The following is a 23481-nucleotide window of genomic DNA, read 5'->3' as shown; positions in this document are numbered from 1 at the left end:
TGGTACTCAAATGCTTTCACTTTATCTTGCTTACTTAATGAACTTCATAGTTGCCATATATGGACCCCAATGTCACGACAATTGGTGCATTCAGGACGTTCATCTTTTCGGAAGTCTCCTCGTCGATTTAATTATGTAACGCTAATACTTTCAATTAATACCTGTAGTACCCTTTTAATACCAGTATCGCCAATTTATTTGAAATGCAGAAGTGACCGTAATATTCAGTGTTTGTGTTCTATACCTTGAACCATCATTAATGTATTTGCGTGCAACTTTATTTGTATATTGTTCGTATTCTATTTGCCTTGTATAGTATTATTTGTATTTGCCCGCACCGCAGCTGTTGGCCAAATGTACCGCAGGGAGGCTGAGCCTTGTCACGCACATTTCTGTTGCTTTTTGCCCAGTCCCTCCAGCATCATCTTTTGGTGCAAAATAAACTGAACTAAACTCATGAAGCGCGCTCTTTTGGCTTTGCATTTGCATAGCGAAATTCGGCGATAGACATTGGAATGAATGAATAATATTTTATTTCCACTTTAAGTAATTTCACGGTAGTACGTGCACGTTTCAGGATTGTTTAAAAATAGAATGTCTTTCAACAAGGACTGTCTGCCATTCTGCGCTATCCCGTTTTTGCGCGAAATTTCATAGCTAGAGAGTTAATTAATGTTTTTAGATAATTAGTCGTCTTGTATAGTTACATACTCACTTCCACAGGATGTCCGCCTTGCTGTATAACTCAACTGCAACAGCGACATCTATGCTGATCCTCATTGCTTTTTTATTTTAAAAATATCTAAGGATAAAAAAAGCGCCCCGCTGAACCGCGTATCTTTTTACCGCGCGGATATCCGACGACAGAGTACGCGGCCCAACGTGACTTTATGTGAAGAAAATGAAACAGAGCTGCTCGGCGAAGGTGAAGGCGAGACGTGCAGACAGCCGATAACGTCCGCATCCCGTTAGATGTGGCAGAAATCCGGAGGATGATCCCAAACAAACATCCTTCGTTGCTTTTCCTTCCTCCTGGCCCTCTTCATGAAACGCTACAATCCAAAGATACTGCGTTCAGGACAGCCACCGTGGAAGACCGCACAGGTAAGAGGTCCCTTTCGTAGTTTCATAACACGGTTCGGGTAGGGACAAAATGCTCTTCGTGGTGGCGTGAAATGACGACTAAACATACTAACCAATACTAAACATGCGCCGTCGCGAGTATAGGATCTTAGAGCACTTATGTCATTATGCAATGGCACATTTTGGTTCCTCAAAAAGAGCACGAGGATGCTTTACTGCTGGTTCCATTTCTCGCCACTCACGAAGCGAAGCATAATGATGTAGAGTAGATATATACGAGAAACAACAACCGCAAGTATACTTGCAGTGATGGATGAGTGATTTGAAATTTCACGGAGGGAAGTCTTGATGGTTTAAATGTTCGAGCTTTTTGTTTGTTCGTGGTTCCAATTGCCGCATCAGACGACAGGTTGACTAAACCTTTGAAATTCTACGAAATGGGGGAAAAAATATATCACCGTACATCATACACCGAATAACCTCCCCTCTTCCATAGTTTGCTCACCTGACGTCGACTCGTTCCTGACTCAACTACTCGCACATATATGCCTAGTTTTTTTCTTTTTTTCATCAATCTCTGCCGCTGTAATACCCATGTCTTTTTCTTTTTTTTCTGTTGCGCTCCTTTGCTGCTGTAACCTGTTGTAACCTTGAATTGTTTTGATATAGTGTAAACTTCTGTCTTCTGTTCTCCTATCACCTTTGTGTCATTGTTTCTGTAACATGCTTAGGCCGTCAACAGACGGTCAGCATTATCAATAAATAACAAAAATTAATAAATGAAACGTATGGTCACAGAAGCGTAAAAACGGACGTTGAGGTGATTCTGACCAAGTGCGTTACAAAAAGACCGTCGTAATGGATTAATGAAACCCGGCGCTGTCAACGACTGGAATGGTCAACCATAAATCCGTGAGGACGTACAAAAACACCGACGAATTTGGAAATTTTGTTCAGGGTTCCCGATATTCTATGGCTTGGGCAATACATGATTATTATGAGGTTAGCGAGGTCCTAAGTACTTACGAGGAATCTCAGCTCTGATGTAACGCAATGTCCCGTCGATACCCCATACCAGAACCCTACGGAACTTGAACTCCGAGAACGAAGTTGAAGGGTTGAAGTAACGATAAAGATCAACGGTGTCGACCAATTAATGAGAAATGTTATCGAGCATGAAGCGCTGTATACGCATTTTAAGAGCATTTGAGAATCATTTAGATCACAATTAGATCGGATCAAATGACGCACCAATGATTTTCCTATTAGATATCTCGGCAAACTTTGTAAATTGACGCACGTTACTTCGTTGTCACAGTGCACGAATGATGGCTAATAACATAATTCGTCCTTCTGAACATCTAGTTCAAAATGAACCGGTCCGTGCTGCTGGCCTGGTTGTTCCTCTGCACTCTAGCATGCGTCGTACACGCACAAGGTTAGTACATAACATGTCTGCGCTTCGCGCCAAAGAATCTATCAGATACCCGTTAGACTCAGCAGTAGCTCACGACTCCTATCCCAGCACGACGACGGACTTTGCTTCTCTTCTTGCATAAGCACATTCGTATTGCAAGTGCACACGAACCTCACTGAGAGAGAACCTCTTTTTTTCGCTCTTTCGTAGAGTCGTGCTGGGATAGGAGGACACTGAAGCAAACGGCCAAGGATATCCTCAAAGGCCTGCTCGTCAAAATACTACCTGACCCTGTGCTCAAATTCATTGGCGGTTTGCCTCAGAAGGATCTGGACAATAAAATGGAAGAAGCAGTTCAATACGTGAACCTCCCGAGAAAGAATGGGGGATGGCAGGAACCGTAAACCTGTTCCGTGTCAGGTCACACAATGTGTAACGTTGTAGGCTGGAAAAATAAAAGTTCCGTCTCTCTTAAAGCACATATCTGCAGGTCGCGTGCTGAATATACTGGAGAAACTACTGATCACCCCCATCCCCCTAATATCTCTGTACATCCTCGTGTCATTCATACCAACTCTCTCACACACGCAATGGGGGAAGGTACCGCAGAGTAGACCTCGTCGTCGTCATCATGTATGACAGAAAAAACAACAACTTTACTTTGAGATGGTGGATGGGGAGTTTGAATACCCAGGAGTGATACTCTACCCCATTGCTGGTGGTGATGTTGGGAATGAAATGTTTCTCCGTGGTAGTCACAGGATCCTACCCCACTTCAAAGAGGTTAATATGAGAAGATGAATTAATGGTGAGCGCGAAGGCGAAGACAGGTCGGAGTTCTTGTTTAGAGCTCTTCGAGGGTGCCAGTAGCTAAATTGCGCGAAAGCAAAGAGGGAGCGAAGAGCCCGGCACTGATGCGCAGGGGGCTCCATTCGGATTTCTCCGAAAAACTTGGCATTCGTGGGTTCCAGAAATCGAGAACTGAGCAAGAAAAGCGATGCCTTGATGCCTGGTTCGATCGTTTCCTTTGGTGTCGAGATTACCTCGGGTCGCGGGTTACCGATCCCTGCGACATGGAAGGGTGGCTGCCTTTCGCGAAGCATCCGTGTAATTCAGTAAAGTGGCCTAGAGGTAATTCGCCATTGGAGTCACTGAATAGGGTACCGTATTTAGTGACACTATTCGACATGAGGGTATTTTGAGGCCATTTCAGCCATTTCCCTGGTCGGCTTAGAAAACGTCCAGAGCCTATGGTTTTTCTTTTTCTGTGAATCGCGCTTTCCCCTCAAAGCGGACAGGGAAACAGAAATGGCATACAAATTTTCTTCATTAAAGGGCAGCTTGATGTTGCAACTTGACAGTATGATCGGACGCAAACGAAAGCTGCCTTATAATTATGTAGAGGGATACCAGGATTTCGAGGTGTTCACGTCGCCAGGTGACCGTGGCATATAGGTGTCCGCTTGTCGGCAAGTTCCACACCATGACAGTGACCGTTTTGGGGAGGCTGCGTCTCATTCTTTTTCTGAATATGTCGTTCCACAGCTGTAGCGTCTTCTCAGAACTTCGGGTATTAACGGAGATACGATAAATAAAAGTCGAAAAACTCCGAATCCTCGGAACATAATAAACTCCGAAAAGCATCATCCGAATATGCCAAAAAAAAAAAAAAACTCCGAAAGCACGGAATCCTAGATATAATACGTGGAGATAGACATCATGATCATGTAACAACACTAACTGTGTGTCACGCGCACACACACACACACACATAAATGGGATGATGATGCGGTGGGTCATTCTCCGCCGTTATGGCGGTACACTGCCCCATTGCGCTTGCGGAAGGGATGAGAAAGTGATGATGATGGAAAAGTGTCCTATAAGAGTTCGTCCATTAGTCCAGTGCTGGAGAGGAGCTCAGCAACAACTCGTAGGCCTTGTATCTGATGTGAGGGGTCCGACCATGGCCCGAGAACTTTGGCTAAGTCGCACTGGCGTTAATCGACGCGTTGCAGAGCAGCTTCCATGAGGGCGCGCTCGCGATCGTACTGTCCGCCGACCAGGAGGACGTGATGCCGCACATAGCACACGTGGAACAGAGGTTGGACGCGCCGACACCGAGGAGGTGTTTGAAAGCCGGTGTAAAAGCCACATTATGCGGTGGAAGACTGTGGTAAAGGAACGTGGCACTCGGCGGGGGAGAGTAAGGGACAATGTGGGGTCATGTGGTGGGCATGTAGACGTTATGAGGTACAATTTTGAAGCAGACTACTATGGCACGAAAGCGTTGATGCCCTTAATACATTGTTGAACGGCGACCTGTTTCGCGTCAGATGCTGGAGCAGCACCACCAGGAGCTCCATCACTTGGACTGCCTCCATCATGGGCGGATAGACCTTACGCCGCAGGCGGGGTGGACTTAAATGAATGTAAGTTGTATTGGATTGAATTTTTTAAAGAATAATATGAAGATTATGGATACTCCAGCTCACCTGTACCGCTGCAAGGCTGTTAATAGCACAGCCCAAGAGGGATTGGTAGGGACGATGATGTTATGGTAGCTAATTTAAGAACGTACGAGCCAAAAAATAATTATGAGAGAAAATAATAATTATGAGAGAGAGAGAAAATATTAAAATTAATAAAAAGAATTAAGAGATGAGTGTAAATTGTGCTACGCATTTGCAGGCGTCTTTTGGCAAAACGAGCAATATACACCGTTCGGAGCGTGCAGGAATGATTACCAGAATAAGAGTTCAGTTATTCTGCACAGACGGAAGAAAGACACCGTAATGCGTCTCTCGTTTGTTCTTTTAGACATTGCATTCATCAACAGAGCATCAGACGAAGCGAAGAGATTCCAAACAACGGCGTCTCCTCAAGGTAAACATCATTGCTTTTGCAACTCCTTGCACTACCCAGTAAAAAGCAGACGGGAATTAGTAACATTCGAATTAGTAACATGACGCTAGGTAGAGAGGGCCTTGTGTTCCGTTCCCATACCAATACATATATGCGGTGCTATTCCCGGGAAGATTTTTTTCTTAAAAATACATATACATATGTATTCGGCCGTTATAGGGAGCCAGCCCACGTGGTTGGCCTTCCAACTTGATGCGAATATACATCTCGATGTCCCGGAGTAGTATTGCTCCTAGAAATATTCCTTCCTAAAATTCGATGCACATTAAGTGTGTGTTCCTCTACCTAACAATATAAGCGTATGACGGAAATTTCCAGGACCCTGAAAAAAAAAAATGAAAAGCAGTTGGAGAGCCACCCTGTCGGCGCTATGCAGAACTATATAGGGAAAGAGCTTTGTGGGCTATCCCACTCGTGTTTGGGGGTGTTTGTCGAGAAACCTCCTCCGCGAATCCGGAGCGGAGCGTCTGCTTCTCGATGAACACCCCCAAACACGAGTGGGATAGCCAACAACGCTCTTTCCCTATATAGTTCTGCATAGCGCCGATAGGGTGGCTCTTCCAGCTGCTCCGGCAGCCGTCGCCGCGTTCAAGTTAACGTTGCAGAGAGCTGTACATTCCTAGCCCAGTTGTACACTTCCTCAAGTGCAAACTTATGTATTCCATCAACTAGGAGCGTTTTGCCGGTTACTGCCCCCAGTTGTTTTCCTCTCTTTCGGTTCGCTTCGGTAGAACATGTTGTAACCCCAGTGAAGGATGTGGATTGAGATTACGGATGAAACATTAATACGAAGAACGTTCTTATTACGACCCCGGACACTAATCCTGAGAAGGAAGAATAAATTGCGTACCGTTTACTGGTCTCCAGCATGAAGTGCGCTGCGGCATGGCTTGGAGGATGTGAATAACATGTAATAACGTATTATGTGTGGGAGAGATATGTCGCTGATTCCGTTCCAGCAGCGGAAGCTTCTCGAACCGGTAAACAATCGTATTACTGCGCACTGGTGGCCTGCAATGGAAGTTCAGCGTTGTCATTTTGTCTCTGCTTACCAATTTATTGGACGTTCATGTATACAGCACGTGATATGAGCTACAACCCAAGCAGCACAATGTACCGAAAGTCGAGTGCAATAGGGGTGGACGGTATGTGTCTTATCAATGTTCTTTAGCTGCAAGGGCGTGTTCAAGGCCTTCCACCTACCCGTCCACCCCTATTGCACTCGACTTTCAGTACATTGTGCTGCTTGGGAAATTGAATTCTGACATTGCGTAATGGGGCTGGCAGTGATTCGAGACACCAATGTCGATATCGCGCGTTTTTGTCAACAGACAGTTTTGCGATATGGTGCATACTGAAGCGCTTTGAGGCACCAAGACATAAGCTTCACAGGTATAATCATAGAAACCGAACAGTATTTTGCGTTGTGTCGATTTCTCGTTTAGTTGGGCAACTTATTTTAAACTGCAAAGTAGACCCATGTTCGGGTACTGGAACGAATTGAAACTGTCCCGTAACTATATGTGTCGATCTGTATGTACTCTTCGTACTCTTCCACGCAGCCGAAGCAGTGCCTCCAGAGGCGGCCAATGAGGAACGATCTCTACCCGATGAAGACGCCAGTAAGCACCCGCTCTCTGCATAATTCTTTTTCATTTTCATAAAGAGTAAGCTGCACAGTTGAACCCGCTCGTCGATATTGGTGAAAAAATAAAGTGGTACTAGCTAAAAGCCTTATGGAGGCTACTTGAAAACTCCTTTGGTTAGAGAATGCCCAAACAAAAGGAAATTATTATCATTTTATTTCATTATATTAGATTTAGATTTTGTGACAAATCAAATTTTTTTTAATGAATTTGGTACCCGCTGAAAAAGCGACAAGTTCCGCGCGACTATTCTCTAGAGTGCGGGCCTCAGATTTTTTTGTTTCTTTGCTTTCTCAAAATATTTCTTGTTGAGTGTGGCACAAATTTAGATTAGTTTAGTTCTTCAGTCAAGGCAGTGCCGTAGGCAGAGGGGGTTTGGGGGGTTCAACTCTCCTTCCCGAAATCGTACATTCGGTAGTGCATTTCAGAGGAGGAAACAGAAATCGTCTACCCCATGTAAACTTTCCGTTTCTTCCGTAAGTCGTAAGTTTCCGTTTCCGTAAGTTTTTTGTGTTCTTCCTTTTTATTTTCCTTTTCTTTCCTTCTTCTTCTTTTCTTTTCTTCCCCCTTTCCCTTATCTTTTTTTGAATAGCAAGCCGACCTCCGTCTGGCTGATCTCTACTTTTCTTTTCTTTTTTTCTTAATAAATATATCCCCTCCCCTCCCGAAATATTTTTCAGGCTACGCTACTGAGTAAAGGTATACGTAGGACTATCTAAACAATGTGTTGTTTGTTTCGTATTTCCAGCATTGAATGAAGTGGACGGACCCCGTAAGTATTATATTTCGTAACTTCAGATAGGGCTCTTTGAGTTCGACATCATTGTCACGGGTTACCACTGAGGGTAAGGGTTACTACCTCCATAGGTTCTCCAGCATGTAGGCTGCAGTTGCAGTACCTGTATAAGGGCCCCCCTTCATATACATGTTCCTTACTTGATGTGACAATACACAGGTCGTTTTCCTGCTTGATGACAATACACACTTGCAGTACTGCTCCTGGAAAGATTTTTTTCCTAATCTTTTGACACTCGATGATACGCTTCCGTACGTTCTTGGGCCGCATCCGATGTGTGACTACGATTATTTGTATTGATTTTGTATTGAAAGGAGGGTGAATTAGAAAAGGCAAAGATCCCTGGCATGGTAACTGACCCTACACACGTACAGCATTGCAGTATTTACGAGGAATGCATTTCAGTGACGTGGCCCTTCGTTACTTAGCGCTGAGTAACCGGACTGTATTTGTAACTACTATTTGTTTTACTATTACTACTACTATTTACTACTTTACTTTTTACTTCTTTTTTTTACTTTTTTACTACTTTACTTTTACTTTACTACTACTATTTGTTTTACTATGACTGAACGGACGCATCAGGGGGTTCCGATTTCGAAATGAGTAACACATACTAGAAGCGGTCAAGAGGAGGTGTGCCAACGACACCTGGATCGCCACGTGGACACACACACAGCCGGGATCGGTCGTCGCAGACGATTTGAAACGCAGGCTTTCTGTGGCTACCAATGACTGTCGATGTAGCTCTTGGCGGGTCGTTTCCATAGCAACGGCCGCCGAAAGCACGTGACTGGCACTATGCGCTATCCAACTGACTGCGTTACGTCGTACAAGTGATTGGGCTTTGTTCGCCTATAGGCTGCGGTGACTGTTCCCGACTGTACTTTGTTAGGCCCCTTCTCTCACCATCTCTGCGTAATATAACGACTTTTGCAATTGTTAGTTTGTCTGGAAACGCACTCGACTCGATTTTCTTCAGTCATCCCTTCAACTAAAAGCAGTTATGTGAAAATTTACAAACTTCAAAAGCGTGCAGTTGGACTTTTTGAAAATTCGCAGTTTTATGATCATACTACTCCCCTCACAAAATGGAGTATATTAAAGATAAACGCAATCTGTTACTATAAGCTTGACCTACACTTAACGAGTATCGGTACCGAGCAATATAGACGACCTATATCATCTAAGAGAGCAAAGACCAGATCTTGCACCACCACAACAACAAATAAATTAACGATAATGAATGGGGAAATTCATCACATGAGGTGCGGCCCACTACCCGAAGGCACAATGGGCAAGATGAGATGTGTCCTGGTGATGAGGTGATGAACGATGCTAAATAGGGGTCGATAGTCAGTGGAGTCAGTGAGACATCATCACAACAGTAGGTAAAACTACAGCACACAAAAACACACACACAGCACACAGGTATACGCAAGCACATCATACACTCTTAAAAATGAACTTCACCACATAGCACGCAACCAGCCAACCATCACCTCGAATGATACCGTTATCTGCCCTGATTTGTTGGAAACGGGAGGCGTACGCCTTTTCTGTGACACTTATGCTGTTCATAATTGTCACAGAAAAGGCGTACGCCTCCCGTTTTGAACAAATCAGGGCAGATAACGATATCATTTGAGGTGATGGTTGGGTAGGAGCGTGCTATGCGGTGAAGTTCATTTTTAAGAGTGTAGGGTAGAGAGGAGACCAGTGTCCCGGAGAAAAATCTTCAAGTTCTCAAGAACTTAGCGATGGTCCATGTGGTTAGACCAAGGGCCGAGGATGGTTACCAATGTGAATAGTGCGGCCGCGATCGATTGCAGGCGACACTGCAGAGCTGCTCTTTGGGAGGTGTAAAGATGGCAGTCGGGGAGCACATACTTGGTATCCGCCAAAATTGCCAGTTCTTGCACAACAAATACGACGTAACTTTGGAAAACAGAAACTTGGTTATCATGTTGCATATTTTCTCAATAACATTGAAGCATGCCTGCTGTTAGATTGAAGCTACATTGCACAGAGATGGCGAATACGGGATGCTGATTGATTGCGATAGATTAGAGATTATCGCTGTTTTCTCCTCATGTTTACATTTTTTCTCTCAGCATTATCTGTGTAATTATGTTTGTGTAAATAATGTTGTGATGCACTGATCTCTATCTAAATAATAATGTGATGCAATAACCTGTAATTTGTAACGATTATATAAGTGTTCTTGTATACCTGTTCAAAAACGGGCTCAAGAGCCTGGTCATGCTGTTGCCTTTTGCTCTAGAAACCTTCAGTGCACTGAAAAATAAACAATTCAGTTCATTTTTTTATCAAGTCGTGATTTTGACCCATGTCACTCGGTAGGACCCAGTGAACCTGAATTACCACGAGGCAATGTCCCGGAGGCTGGCAACGGTATGTTGAAGAAGGAAACAAAAAGTCAGGCTATATAATCGAAGCTTTCTTTGTTTTTATTTTGCTTAGACACCCCAAACGTAATCATTAAACTAAAGCGTTATTTTTCTTCTTCTTCCGTGGACGTTAGGGGAACCAGTCCAACCAGAAGTTCAGCCCGGAGAAGGTCAGTTGACCCTGAATGCGAGGCTTTAATTTAAGTGGAGTCTAAGTGGAGTACACGCAAAATTCGACGTCGTTTCAGAAGTCCCAAGTCAACCGGAAGAACTTCCACAAGAGAATCAAGGCGGAGACGGTATGTTTGTGTGGATTAAGTATCGCTCAAATTTAACTGCAATTAACTGACGCGAATATCCCTCCATTGCAGAAGTATCGGGAGTGGAGGAGACACTATCCGAACCTGAAGCAGAAGTTGGTACGGGCTTCTTCGATATCTATACAGTAGAATTATATGTTCAGTTGTCATTCACCTTCGATCACTAGCAAAAACCAAGAAATAATTGACTGCTTTGTGCAGTTCCAGAAGAGCAACCAGATGAAGATACAGATCAAAGAACTGGGTCGGAACCTGAAAGCGGTATGGCTTAGATATGCAGGATACAAACTTGTGCCTACGATAGTTATCTTGGGCTGTGTTTGTAGGTCGCCCGGAAGAACCACAAGACGTGCTAGAGGAAGCACCTGAGGAAGGACCTCAAGAAGAACCTGGAGACGGAGAAACAGCTCCTGGTACAATTATTTGAGTTCTAGTGTACGTGTAATGGCGACTTTATTAAAGGCATACGTTACGGTCACCCCACCTAGAAGTACCGGAAGAACCCCAAGACGTGCCAGATGAAGTATCTGAGGAAGGACCTCGAGAAGAATCCGGAGATGGAGAAACAGCTCCTGGTAAAATTATTTTAATTTTAGTGTATGCGTAATATTTGAAATGGCGACTTCAGTAACGACATATATTACGGCCGCCCCACCTAGGCCAACCGGAAGAACCCCAAAATGTACCAGAAGAAGTGCCCGAGGAAAGACGTCAAGAAGAATCTGGAGATGGAGAAACAGCTCCTGGTAAAATTATTTGAATTTTGAGGTACACATAACGCGACTTTATTAACGGCATACGTTACTACCACGCGACCTAGATCAGCCGGAAGAACCCCAAAACGTACCAGAAGAAGTACCTGAGGAAAGACCTCAAGAAGAATCCGGTGATGGAGAAACAGCCTCCGGTAAAACTGTTTGAATTTTGGTGTCCGTGTAATGCGACCTTATTTACTGTTTATTAACTCTTACGTTCCTGCCACCCCGCCTAGACCAACCGGAAGAACCCGAAGAGGTACCAGTAGAAGTTCTTGACGAAAGACGTCAGGGATCCAGCGATGGAGAAACAGCTCCTGGTAAAACGTTCATAGTGCACGTGTCATGCGACTTTACTAACGACATATGTTGCGATCACCTGACCTAGACCAACCGGAAGAACCCCAAAACGTACCAGAAGAAGTACCTGAGGAAAGACCTCAAGAAGAGTCCGGTGATGGAGAAACCGCATCCGGTAAAACTGTTTGAATTTTGGTGTCCGTGTAATGCGACCTTATTTACTGTTTATTAACTCTTACGTTACTGCCACCCCGCCTAGACCAACCGGAAGTACCCCAAGGGATACCAGTAGAAGTCCTTGACGAAAGAAGTCAGGGATCCAGCGATGGAGAAACAGCTCCTGGTAAAACGTTCATAGTGCACGTGTCATGCGACTTTACTAAGGCCATATGTTGCGATCACCCGACCTAGACCAACCGGAAGAACCCCAAAACGTACCAGAAGATGTACCTGAGGAAAGACCACAAGAAGAATCCGGTGATGAAGAAACAGCTCCCGGTAAAACTGTTCGAATTTTGGTGTCCGTGTAAGGAGACCTTATTTTACTGTTTATTAACTCTTACGTTACTGCCACCCCGCCTAGACCAACCGGAAGAACCCCAAGAGGTACCAGTAGAAGTCCTTGACGAAAGACGTCAGGGATCCAGCGATGGAGAAACAGCTCCTGGTAAAACGTTCATAGTGCACGTGTCATGCGACTTTACTAAGGACATATGTTGCGATCACCCGACGTAGACCAACCGGAAGAACCCCAAAACGTACCAGAAGATGTACCTGAGGAAAGACCACAAGAAGAATCCGGTGATGAAGAAACAGCTCCCGGTAAAACTGTTCGAATTTTGGTGTCCGTGTAAGGAGACCTTATTTTACTGTTTATTAACTCTTACGTTACTGCCACCCCGCCTAGACCAACCGGAAGAACCCCAAGAGGTACCAGTAGAAGTCCTTGACGAAAGACGTCAGGGATCCAGCGATGGAGAAATAGCTCCTGGTAAAACGTTCATAGTGCACGTGTCATGCGACTTTACTAAGGACATATGTTGCGATCACCCGACGTAGACCAACCGGAAGAACCCCAAAACGTACCAGAAGATGTACCTGAGGAAAGACCACAAGAAGAATCCGGTGATGAAGAAACAGCTCCCGGTAAAACTGTTCGAATTTTGGTGTCCGTGTAAGGAGACCTTGTTTACTGCTTATTAACTCTTACGTTACTGCCACCCCGCCTAGACCAACCGGAAGAACCCCAAGAGGTACCAGTAGAAGTCCCTGACGAAAGACGTCAAGGGTCCAGCGATGGAGAAACAGCTCCTGGTAAAACGTTCATAGTTCACGTGTCATGCGACTTTACTAACGACATATGTTGCGATAACCCCACCTGCTAGAACCACAACCTGAATATCCGTCAGAAACTCAACCGGAAGATGAGACAGATTCACAAGAGGAACCAGAGGCTGAGCCAGAAGAAACAGAGCATCGCGTTATTTGTAAGCACCTCTCTGTACTGACTTAAGCGTCCCTGCATTCATGTGGATTACTTGCCAACTTTTCGTGGCAGCGCCAGAGGTGGCTCCGACACAGGGGTCCGCTGTACAACCTTCTACAGAGTGTCCAGATGACACTCAGTCATGTACTGGACCCGATGGTGTAAGTAAAAGAAATCTTCAATGCGAAAAAGCACGTGGAAAAGCCAAATGATGGCCAACAATAAAAGGATAACATGCGATGCTCCTTTCGAAATTACAGACAGTCTGCTCATTCCACGGCTCCTGCGTGTGCGGTTCCTGTGTTTGTGAGAGCACTTACAGTGGCCGCTATTGCCAGAGGTGTCCTGTGAGTTATTCTGCCTTCTCAGAGAGTCTTCAATATTTCATGCACGCGGTCATATGGGCCTCCCGATGATATCGTAGTACTTCTATCTCAAAAATATCACACTTTTCCCTGCAGACTTGTCCTCTGCCTTGCCAAGAGACCAGTGCGTGCGTTCTATGTAAGGCCTTCAGCAGCGGACCCTTAGCAGGACCACGATGCTACCGCGAATGTAGTCTCAGTGTGCAGACAGTCGACGACGTCAATGGTAAATCGTGTTTTGTACAGTTCGTTCTAGGAACATGGAAGGTAATCTTTATGAGAGTAGAATCCGTGATGTATATAACCAGGTCTTTCGTACGTGTTTTCTTTCTTGTTCCCGATACTTTTCTGGTATGGCTACAACGAGTACATGATACACAGAAAAACTCCTTTAAAATGTTTTTGTTATGATAAATAAAGATGAAAAGCTTGTGGTAAACTTTGGAGACAGTATTTATGCAATGTAAATGCATATTTCGAATACATCAATGTATGCAATAAGTACTAGTACGACTCGAAAAATATTTCAGTTAAAAGGCTTTAAAACTGCCGCTTTAGACGTCTGTACGGCTATCGGTAAATTATTTCCTTTGCCTGTCCTGCGACTTGCACATTCCCTACTCAAAAACGACTACAGTATGTATAACACCGTTAATCACAAGTATGTCGGCACGCCACTTAAATGAAACGGTGTCGATGTAAACTTGATCAGCGAATTACTTGCCGTCTCAAAGTTTTTCTTGCGTCACTCCCCTCGCAGTAAATTTTAAAGAATACTACGTTCAACTTCACAGGTTCTGGAGATACGTGCTCCGTCCTGGACGCGTCTGACTGCAAAGTGTCCTATGCTCTCGACGATTACTTTGAACTGGGTGTCGTGACTGTGAAGCGCGAGAAAGGTAACAACTAGTTATCGTGAAGTCGTTGTATTTCGGTTGTTTGTGTGACGAATGGTTTCCTTCCTTCCTACGCAGACTGTCCATCTCCTGTTTTCCGGCCGAATCCCCTGAGGCGTTTTATCTACAAGGCAAGGAAGGTTGGCAGGAATCTTTGGAATTTTGTAACGGACACGCTTGGCTAGGCTGCACGAAGAGCTACTGATGTCCGTCTTGGATCTTAAAAACCGGATACTGGAACTTTTCGAAATAATGGCACATAAAAGCTGCGCCATTTTGGGGTGGGAATGGCTTTGGGGTGATAAATACATTGCGGTTTCGTTTGCGGATAATTTCCGTTTGTGTAAAATAAAGCATGATTAAAAACTCGGTGTTTGGTGCGCCAGTTGAGTATGTCAGACTAAATATCTGCTCGAAGCGACATTGACTTCGAGGACATACACGAGCAGAACTGTCCGCCTTCCCGAATCAACAAAGTGAATGATGCTCGAAAGGTGGAAATAAAAACAAAATTGTGTTCCCGACGTGTCTGTAGACAAAATATGCGAAGCAGTATTTTTCACATTTTTCACGGGCCGCCCCCATCTATGCTGTCGGGATTATGTTTCGAGTTTTCTCTTGTTCATCTCTCTTTTGGAGAACTGTAGCCATCGCTGAGGGAAGGAGACATAGATGGATTCAAACGAGGCAGTCGTCGAAAATTCCAGACAGTAGCGGGACTCGAACCTATGACTCTTGACCATGAACTCGAACCTATGACCATTATGCCCGACTGGAACGGCTTCCCAACGACGTCAACAGCGACAGGGTCCATGGGCGTACCGAGGGGGGTGGGGCAAGAGGACTGCCCCCCCCCCCCCCCCGGAGTTCCAGGGTCAGATGCGGAAATTGCCTTCTTTACATACATATGGTAAAAAATCAAGCGACCGATAAGGAAGATGAAGGGAAGTGTCTCAGAATGAGAGCCGCCGATATTTCGAACAGGAGACTGTTCTTCTGATATGCAGAGCAGAAGAAGACTTTTCAAGATATCGGCGGCTCTCGCCCTGAGGCACTTCCTTTCATCTTCTTTACATACAGGTCGTCGTGGTTTATGATCCGCTGCATATTGGCCAGTTTCATTGTACACTCATTCTCTTCCCACCCACCCCTCCCAGAAACTCTTTTACCCCCTCCTTGGAAAAAATCTTTGGAACGCCCATGTCAGGGACGCATTTAGACCGGATGTCTCGACCATCCCCGTCAATTTATGTCTTCATCAAATGATTCAATTGAACTTATACAACTCAAGCATGCATAATGTAAAAGAAAAAAAAACGAGACTAGGTGTTTCCTAGTCTCGGGGTTTTCATATTATGCGTAATCTTCACCACTCCCTTGCTTTTTAGCCATTTTTTCATGATTTTTTTAATGCAAGCATGTGTTGTCCTAGACTCCCGCTCACCCACCTCTACCCAGAAAGCTTGTGTATCCCACCTGAGAATGAAGTAGTGCTGATCTGCTAACTTTGGAACGCAACTTAGCGTATTCTCAAGCAACATTGACAACAAATATGGCAGCGTCCTGTTACTATAGTAACTGCTGAGCAACCATTATGTGCGCGGTTTCACAAGTCGAAACGTGATTTTTTAGGGGTTTTGCTTGGATGACATCGTAATGTTTTGTGCGTGACAACTGCAAATCAAGATGCCCAAGAAAGCGACAAAAAGAACAATAAACAGAAACGCCGAGACCACCAATGAGACGCACGTGTTTGGGAAATCTAGCGATGTCCTTCAAAAGAGAAGATCCGCAAGGCTGGTAGGAAAAAGGCAGCAGCTTCCATCAGCACATAACGACCACGATGAGGACGGGGAACAACTTCAAGAACGGTCTGGGAAACGCCGCTACAGCGAATCTGATGTCTCGGACTCTGACGCAGATTACAAGCCAAGCGCGGCAGCTCATAGCGAGTCGGAGGAATCTTCCGACACCGAGGTTCCAGTGAAGAAACCCAAACAGATAGACAACATCGCTCAAAATGATATTTGGGATTCAGACAGTGAAAAGAAACCATTCGAAATTGACAGACTCGCAATTAATTTGTCTGACGACGAATTTGTCTGACGACTTTTGCAATTGTTAGTTTGTCTGGAAACGCACTCGACTCGATTTTCTTCAGTCAACCCTTCAACTAAAAGCAGTTATGTTAAAATTTACAAACTTCAAAAGTGTGCAGTTGGACTTTTTGAAAATTCGCAGTTTTATGATCATACAACTCCCCTCACAAAATGGAGTATATTAAAGATAAACGCAATCTGTTACTCTAAGCTTGACCTATACTTAACGAGTATCGGTACCGAGCAATATAGACGACCTATACCATCTAAGAGAGCAAAGACCAGATCTTGCACCACAATAACAACAAATAAATTAACGATAATGAATGGGGAAATTCGCCACATGAGGTGCGGCCCACTACCCGAAGGCACAATGGGCAAGATGAGATGTGTCCTGGTGATGAGGTGATGAACGATGCTAAATAGGGGTCGATAGTCAGTGGAGTCAGTAAGACATCATCAGAACTGTAGGCAAAACTACAGCACACAGGTACGCAGGCACATCCTAGGGTAGAGAGGAGACCAGTGTCCCGGAGAAAAATCTTGAGGTTCTCAAGAACTTAGCGATGGTCCATCTGGTTAGACCAAGGGCCGAGGATGGTTACCAATGTGAATGGTGCGGCCGCGATCGATTGCAGGCGACACTGTAGAGCTGCTCTTTGGGAGGTGTAAAGATGGCAGTCGAGGAGCACAATGCTTGGTATCCGCCAGAATTGCCAGTTCTTGCACAACAAATACGACGTAACTTTGGAAAACAGAAACTTGGTTATCATGTTGCATATTTTCTCAATAACACTGAAGCATGCCTGCTGCTAGATTGAAGCTACATTGCACAGAGATGGCGAATACGGGATGTTGATTGATTGGGATAGATGAGAGATTATCGCTGTTTTCTCCTCATGTTTACATTTTTTCTCTCAGCATTATCTGTAATTATACATACATATAACATAATTATGGTTGTGTAAATAATGTTGTGATGCACTGATCTGTATCTGTTACAATATAAATAATAATGTGATGCAGTGACCTGTAATTTGTACCGATTATATAAGTGTTCCGTATACCTGTATACCTGTACCTGTATACCTGTTCAAAAACAGGCTCAAGAGCCTGGTCAGGCTGTTGCCTTTTGCTCTGGTGACCTTCAGTGCACTAAAAAATAAGCAATTCAATTAATTTTTATCAAGTCGTGATTTTGGCAAATGTCACTCGGTAGGACCCAGTGAACCTGAAGTACCACGAGGCAATGTCCCGGAGGCTGGCAACGGTATGTTGACGAAGGAAACAAAAAGTCAGGCTATAATCGAAGCTTTCTTTGTTTTTATTTTGCTTAGACACCCCAAACGTAATCTAAAACTGAAACTAAAGCGTTATTTTTCTCCTTCTTCCGTGGACGTTAGGGGAACCAGTCCAACCAGAAGTTCAGCCCGGAGAAGGTCAGTTGACCCTGAATGCGAGGCTTTAATTTAAGTGGAGTCTTGTACGCGCAAAATTTGACGTCGTTTCAGAAGTTCCAAGTCAACCGCAAGAACCTCCACAAGAGAATCAAGGCGGAGACGGTATGTTTGTGTGGATTAAGTATCGCTCAAATTTAACTGCAATTAACTGACGCGAATATCCATCCATTGCAGAAGTATCGGGAGTGGAGGAGACACTATCCGAACCTGAAGCAGAAGTTGGTACGGGCTTCTTCGATATCTATGCAGTATAATTATATGTTCAGTTATCCTTCACCTTCGATCGCTAGCAAAAACCAAGAAATAATTGACTGCTTTGTGCAGTTCCAGAAGAGCAACCAGATGAAGATACAGATCAAAGAACTGGGTCGGAACCTGAAAGCGGTATGGCTTAGATATGCAGGATACAAACTTGTGCCTACGATAGTGATCTTGGGCTGTGTTTTTAGGTCGTCCGGAAGAACCACAAGACGTGCTAGAGGAAGCACCTGAGGAAGGACCTCAAGAAGAACCTGGAGACGGAGAAACAGCTCCTGGTACAATTATTTGAGTTCTAGTGTACGTGTAATGGCGACTTTATTAAAGGCATACGTTACGGTCACCCCACCTAGAAGTACCGGAAGAACCCCAAGACGTGCCAGAGGAAGCACTCGAGGAAGGTCATCAAGAAGAATCCGGAGATGGAGAAACAGCTCCTGGTAAAATTATTTGAATTTTAGTGTATGCGTAATATTTGTAATGGCGACTTCAGTAACGACATACATTACGGACGCCCCACCTAGACCAACCGGAAGAACACCAAAATGTACCAGAAGAAGTGCCCGATGAAAGACGTCAAGAAGAATCTGGAGATGGAGAAGCAGCTCCCGGTAAAACTGTTTGAATTTTGGTGTACATATAACGCGACTTTATTAACGGCATACGTTACTACCACCCGACCTAGACCAACCGGAAGAACCCCAAAACGTACCAGAAGAAGTACCTGAGGAAAGACCCCAAGAAGAATCCGGTGATGGAGAAGCAGCTCCCGGTAAAACTGTTTGAATTTTGGTGCACGTGTAATGCGACCTTATTTACTGTTTATTAACTCTTACGTTACTGCCACCCCGCCTAGACCAACCGGAAGAACCCGAAGAGGTACCAGTAGAAGTCCTTGACGAAAGACGTCAGGGATCCAGCGATGGAGAAACAGCTCCTGGTAAAACGTTCATAGTGCACGTGCCATGCGACTTTACTAACGACATATGTTGCGATCACCCGACCTAGACCAACCGGAAGAACCTCAAAACGTACCAGAAGAAGTACCTGAGGAAAGACCTCAAGAAGAGTCCGGTGATGGAGAAACAGCCACCGGTAAAACTGTTTGAATTTTGGTGTACGTGTAATGCGACCTTATTTACTGTTTATTAACTCTTACGTTCTTGCCACCCCGCCTAGACCAACCGGAAGAACCCGAAGAGGTGCCAGTAGAAGTTCTTGACGAAAGACGTCAGGGATCCAGCGATGGAGAAACAGCTCCTGGTAAAACGTTCATAGTGCACGTGTCATGCGACTTTACTAACGACGTATGTTGCGATCACCCGACCTAGACCAACCGGAAGAACCCCAAAACGTACCAGAAGAAGTACCTGAGGAAAGACCTCAAGAAGAGTCTGGTGATGGAGAAACAGCCTCCGGTAAAACTGTTTGAATTTTGGTGTCCGTGTAATGCGACCTTATTTACTGTTTATTAACTCTTACGTTACTGCCACCCCGCCTAGACCAACCTGAAGTACCCCAAGGGATACCAGTAGAAGTCCTTGACGAAAGAAGTCAGGGATCCAGCGACGGAGAAACAGCTCCTGGTAAAACGTTCATAGTGCAAGTGTCATGCGACTTTACTAACGACATATGTTTCGATCACCCGACCTAGACCAACCGGAAGAACCCCAAAATGTACCAGAAGAACTACCTGAGGAAAGACCCCAAGAAGAATCCGGCGATGGAGAAACAGCTCCCGGTAAAACTGTTTGAATTTTGGTGTCCATGTAAGGCGACCTTATTTACTGCTTATTAACTCTTACGTTACTGCCACCCCGCCTAGACCAACCGGAAGAACCCCAAGAGGTACCAGTAGAAGTCCTTGACGAAAGACGTCAGGGATCCAGCGATGGAGAAACAGCTCCCGGTAAAACTGTTTGAATTTTGGTGTCCATGTAAGGCGACCTTATTTACTGCTTATTAACTCTTACGTTACTGCCACCCCGCCTAGACCAACCGGAAGAACCCCAAGAGGTACCAGTAGAAGTCCTTGACGAAAGACGTCAGGGATCCAGCGATGGAGAAACAGCTCCCGGTAAAACTGTTTGAATTTTGGTGTCCATGTAAGGCGACCTTATTTACTGCTTATTAACTCTTACGTTACTGCCACCCCGCCTAGACCAACCGGAAGAACCCCAAGAGGTACCAGTAGAAGTCCTTGACGAAAGACGTCAGGGATCCAGCGATGGAGAAACAGCTCCTGGTAAAACGTTCATAGTTCACGTGTCATGCGACTTTACTAACGACATATGTTGCGATAACCCCACCTGCTAGAACCACAACCTGAATATCCGTCAGAAACTCAACCGGAAGATGAGACAGATTCACAAGAGGAACCAGAGGCTGAGCCAGAAGAAACAGAGCATCGCGTTATTTGTAAGCACCTCTCTGTACTGACTTAAGCGTTCCCTGCATTCATGTGGATTACTTGCCAACTTTTCGTGGCAGCGCCAGAAGTGGCTCCGACACAGGGGTCCGCTGTACAACCTTCTACAGAGTGTCCAGATGACACTCAGTCATGTACTGGACCCGATGGTGTAAGTAAAAGAAATCTTCAATGCGAAAAAGCACGTGGAAAAGCCAAATGATGGCCAACAATAAAAGGATAACATGCGATGCTCCTTTCGAAATTACAGACAGTCTGCTCATTCCACGGCTCCTGCGTGTGCGGTTCCTGTGCTTGTGAGAGCACTTACAGTGGCCGCTATTGCCAGAGGTGTCCTGTGAGTTCTTCTGCCTTCTCAGAGAGTCTTCAATATTTCATGCACGCAGTCATCTGGGCCTCCCGATGATATCGTAGTACTTCTATCTCAAAAATACCACACTTTTCCCTGCAGACTTGTCCTCTGCCTTGCCAAGAGACCAGTGCGTGCGTTCTATGTAAGGCCTTCAGCAGCGGACCCTTAGCAGGACCACGATGCTACCGCGAATGTAGTCTCAGTGTGCAGACAGTCGACGACGTCAATGGTAAATCGTGTTTTGTACAGTTCGTTCTAGGAACATGGAAGGTAATCTTTATTAGAGTAAAATCCGTGATGTATAACCAGGTCTTTCGTACGTGTTTTCTTTCTTGTTCCCGATACTTTCCTGGTATGGCTACAACGAGTACATGATACACAGAAAAACTCGTTTAAAATGTTTTTGTTATGATAAATAAAGATGAAAAGCTTGTGGTATAAACTTCGGAGACAGTATTTATGCAATGTAAATGCATATTTCGAATACATCGATGTATGCAATAAGTACTAGTATGACTCGAAGAATATTTCAGTTAAAAGGCTTTAAAACTGCCGCTGTAGACGTCTGTACGGCTATCGGTAAATTATTTCCTTTGCCTGTCCTGCAATTTGCATATGCCCTACTCAAAAACGACTACAGTATGTATAACACCGTTAATCACAAGTATGTCGGCACGCCACTTAAATGAAACGGTGTCGATGTAAACTTGATCAGCGAATTACTTGCCGTCTCATTTTTTTTTTTTTTTTTGCGTCACTCCCCTCGCAGTAAATTTTAAAGAATACTACGTTCAACTTCGCAGGTTCTGGAGATACGTGCTCCGTCCTGGACGCGTCTGACTGCAAAGTGTCCTATGCTCTCGACGATTACTTTGAACTGGGTGTCGTGACTGTGAAGCGCGAGAAAGGTAACAACTAGTTATCGTGAAGTCGTTGTATTTCGGTTGTTTGTGTGACGAATGGTTTCCTTCCTTCCTACGCAGACTGTCCATCTCCTGTTTTCCGGCCGAATCCCCTGAGGCGTTTTATCTACAAGGCAAGGAAGGTTGGCAGGAATCTTTGGAATTTTGTAACGGACACGCTTGGCTAGGCTGCACGAAGAGCTACTGATGTCCGTTTTGGATCTTAAAAACTGGATGCTGGAACTTTTCGAAATAATGGCGCATAAAAGCTGCGCCATTTTGGGGTGGGAATGGCTTTGGGGTGATAAATACATTGCGGTTTCGTTTGCGGATAATTTCCGTTTGTGTAAAATAAAGCATGATTAAAAACTCGGTGTTTGGTGCGCCAACTGAGTATGTCAGACTAAATATCTGCTCGAAGCGACATTGACTTCGAGGACATAGACGAGCAGAACTGTCCGCCTTCCCGAATCAACAAAGTGGATGATGCTCGAAAGGTGGAAATAAAAACAAAATTGTGTTCCCGACGTGTCTGTAGACAAAATATGCGAAGCAGTATTTTTCACATTTTTCACGGGCCGCCCGCATCTATGCTGTCAGGATTATGTTTCGAGTTTTCTCTTGTTCATCTCTCTTTTGGAGAACTGTAGCCATCGCTGAGGGAAGGAGACATAGATGGATTCAAACGAGGCAGTCGTCGAAAATTCCAGACAGTAGCGGGACTCGAACCTATGACTCTTGATTGCCGGTCCATTATGCCCGACTGGAACGGCTTCCCGACGACGTCAACAGCGACAGGGTCCATGGGCGTACCGAGGGGGGTGGGGCAAGAGGACTGTCCCCCCCCCCCGGAGCTCCAGGGTCACATGTGGAAATTGCCTTCTTTACATACATATGGTAAAAAATCAAGCGACCGATAAGGAAGATGAAGGGAAGTGTCTCACAATGAGAGCCGCCGATATTTCGAACAGGAGACTGTTCTTCTGATATGCAGAGCAGAAGAAGACTTTTCAAGATATCGGCGGCTCTCGCCCTGAGGCACTTCCTTTCATCTTCTTTACATACAGGTCGTCGTGGTTTATGATCCGCTGCATATTGGAGGTTTCATGTACACTCATTCTCTTCCCACCCGCCCCTCCCAGAAACTCTTTTACCCCCTCCTTGGAAAGAATCTTTGGAACGCCCATGTCAGGGACGCATTTAGACCGGATTTCTCGACCATCCCCGTCAATTTATGTCTTCACCAAATGATTCATTTGAACTTAACAACTCAAGCATGCATAATGTAAAAAAAAAAAAACGAGACTAGGTGTTTCCTAGTCTCGGGGTATTTATACTATGCGTAATCTTCACCACTCGCTTGCTTTTTAGCCATTTGTTCATGATTTTTTTTAATGCAAGCATATGTTGTCCTAGACTTCCCCTCCTGCTCACCCACCTCTACCCAGAAAGCTTGTGTATCCCACCTGGGAATGAAGTAGTGCTGATCTTTCACCTGAAGAGGTGTACGGAAGCTGGAGATTATTTGAGTTAGTGGTGCGGTGTCCCTCATAATCTTTTCCGAATACAACGTAGAAAGGTGGTA

The 23481-nt window shown here is 44.8% G+C and overlaps 1 protein-coding gene across 1 annotated transcript; it reads left to right on the top strand.

Annotated features, from left to right (window-relative positions):
• The first annotated feature begins 938 nt into the window (after positions 1 to 938).
• On the top strand, positions 939 to 22270 carry LOC135395184 (titin-like). The gene is made up of 39 exons (XM_064626424.1): positions 939 to 1104; positions 2449 to 2521; positions 4834 to 4929; positions 5318 to 5383; positions 6985 to 7044; positions 7817 to 7840; positions 10229 to 10279; positions 10410 to 10445; positions 10524 to 10574; positions 10647 to 10694; positions 10797 to 10856; positions 10922 to 11008; positions 11084 to 11170; positions 11255 to 11341; positions 11416 to 11502; positions 11587 to 11670; positions 11739 to 11825; positions 11910 to 11993; positions 12062 to 12148; positions 12234 to 12317; positions 12386 to 12472; positions 12558 to 12641; positions 12710 to 12796; positions 12881 to 12964; positions 18900 to 18986; positions 19071 to 19154; positions 19223 to 19309; positions 19394 to 19477; positions 19546 to 19632; positions 19869 to 19955; positions 20040 to 20123; positions 20208 to 20291; positions 20376 to 20459; positions 20531 to 20632; positions 20705 to 20793; positions 20893 to 20979; positions 21094 to 21223; positions 21798 to 21902; positions 21978 to 22270. Exons 1-39 carry the CDS (start codon positions 1045 to 1047, stop codon positions 22082 to 22084), a joined length of 3129 nt encoding a protein of 1042 aa, XP_064482494.1. The 5' UTR covers positions 939 to 1044; the 3' UTR covers positions 22085 to 22270.
• Positions 22271 to 23481: the final 1211 nt, after the last annotated feature.

This window comes from Ornithodoros turicata, chromosome 5 (assembly GCF_037126465.1).
Source record: "Ornithodoros turicata isolate Travis chromosome 5, ASM3712646v1, whole genome shotgun sequence".
Classification (NCBI taxonomy): Eukaryota; Metazoa; Arthropoda; class Arachnida; order Ixodida; family Argasidae; genus Ornithodoros; species Ornithodoros turicata.
The sequence above is the reverse complement of the archived record's forward strand: the minus strand, read 5'-3'. Positions and strand labels throughout refer to the sequence as shown.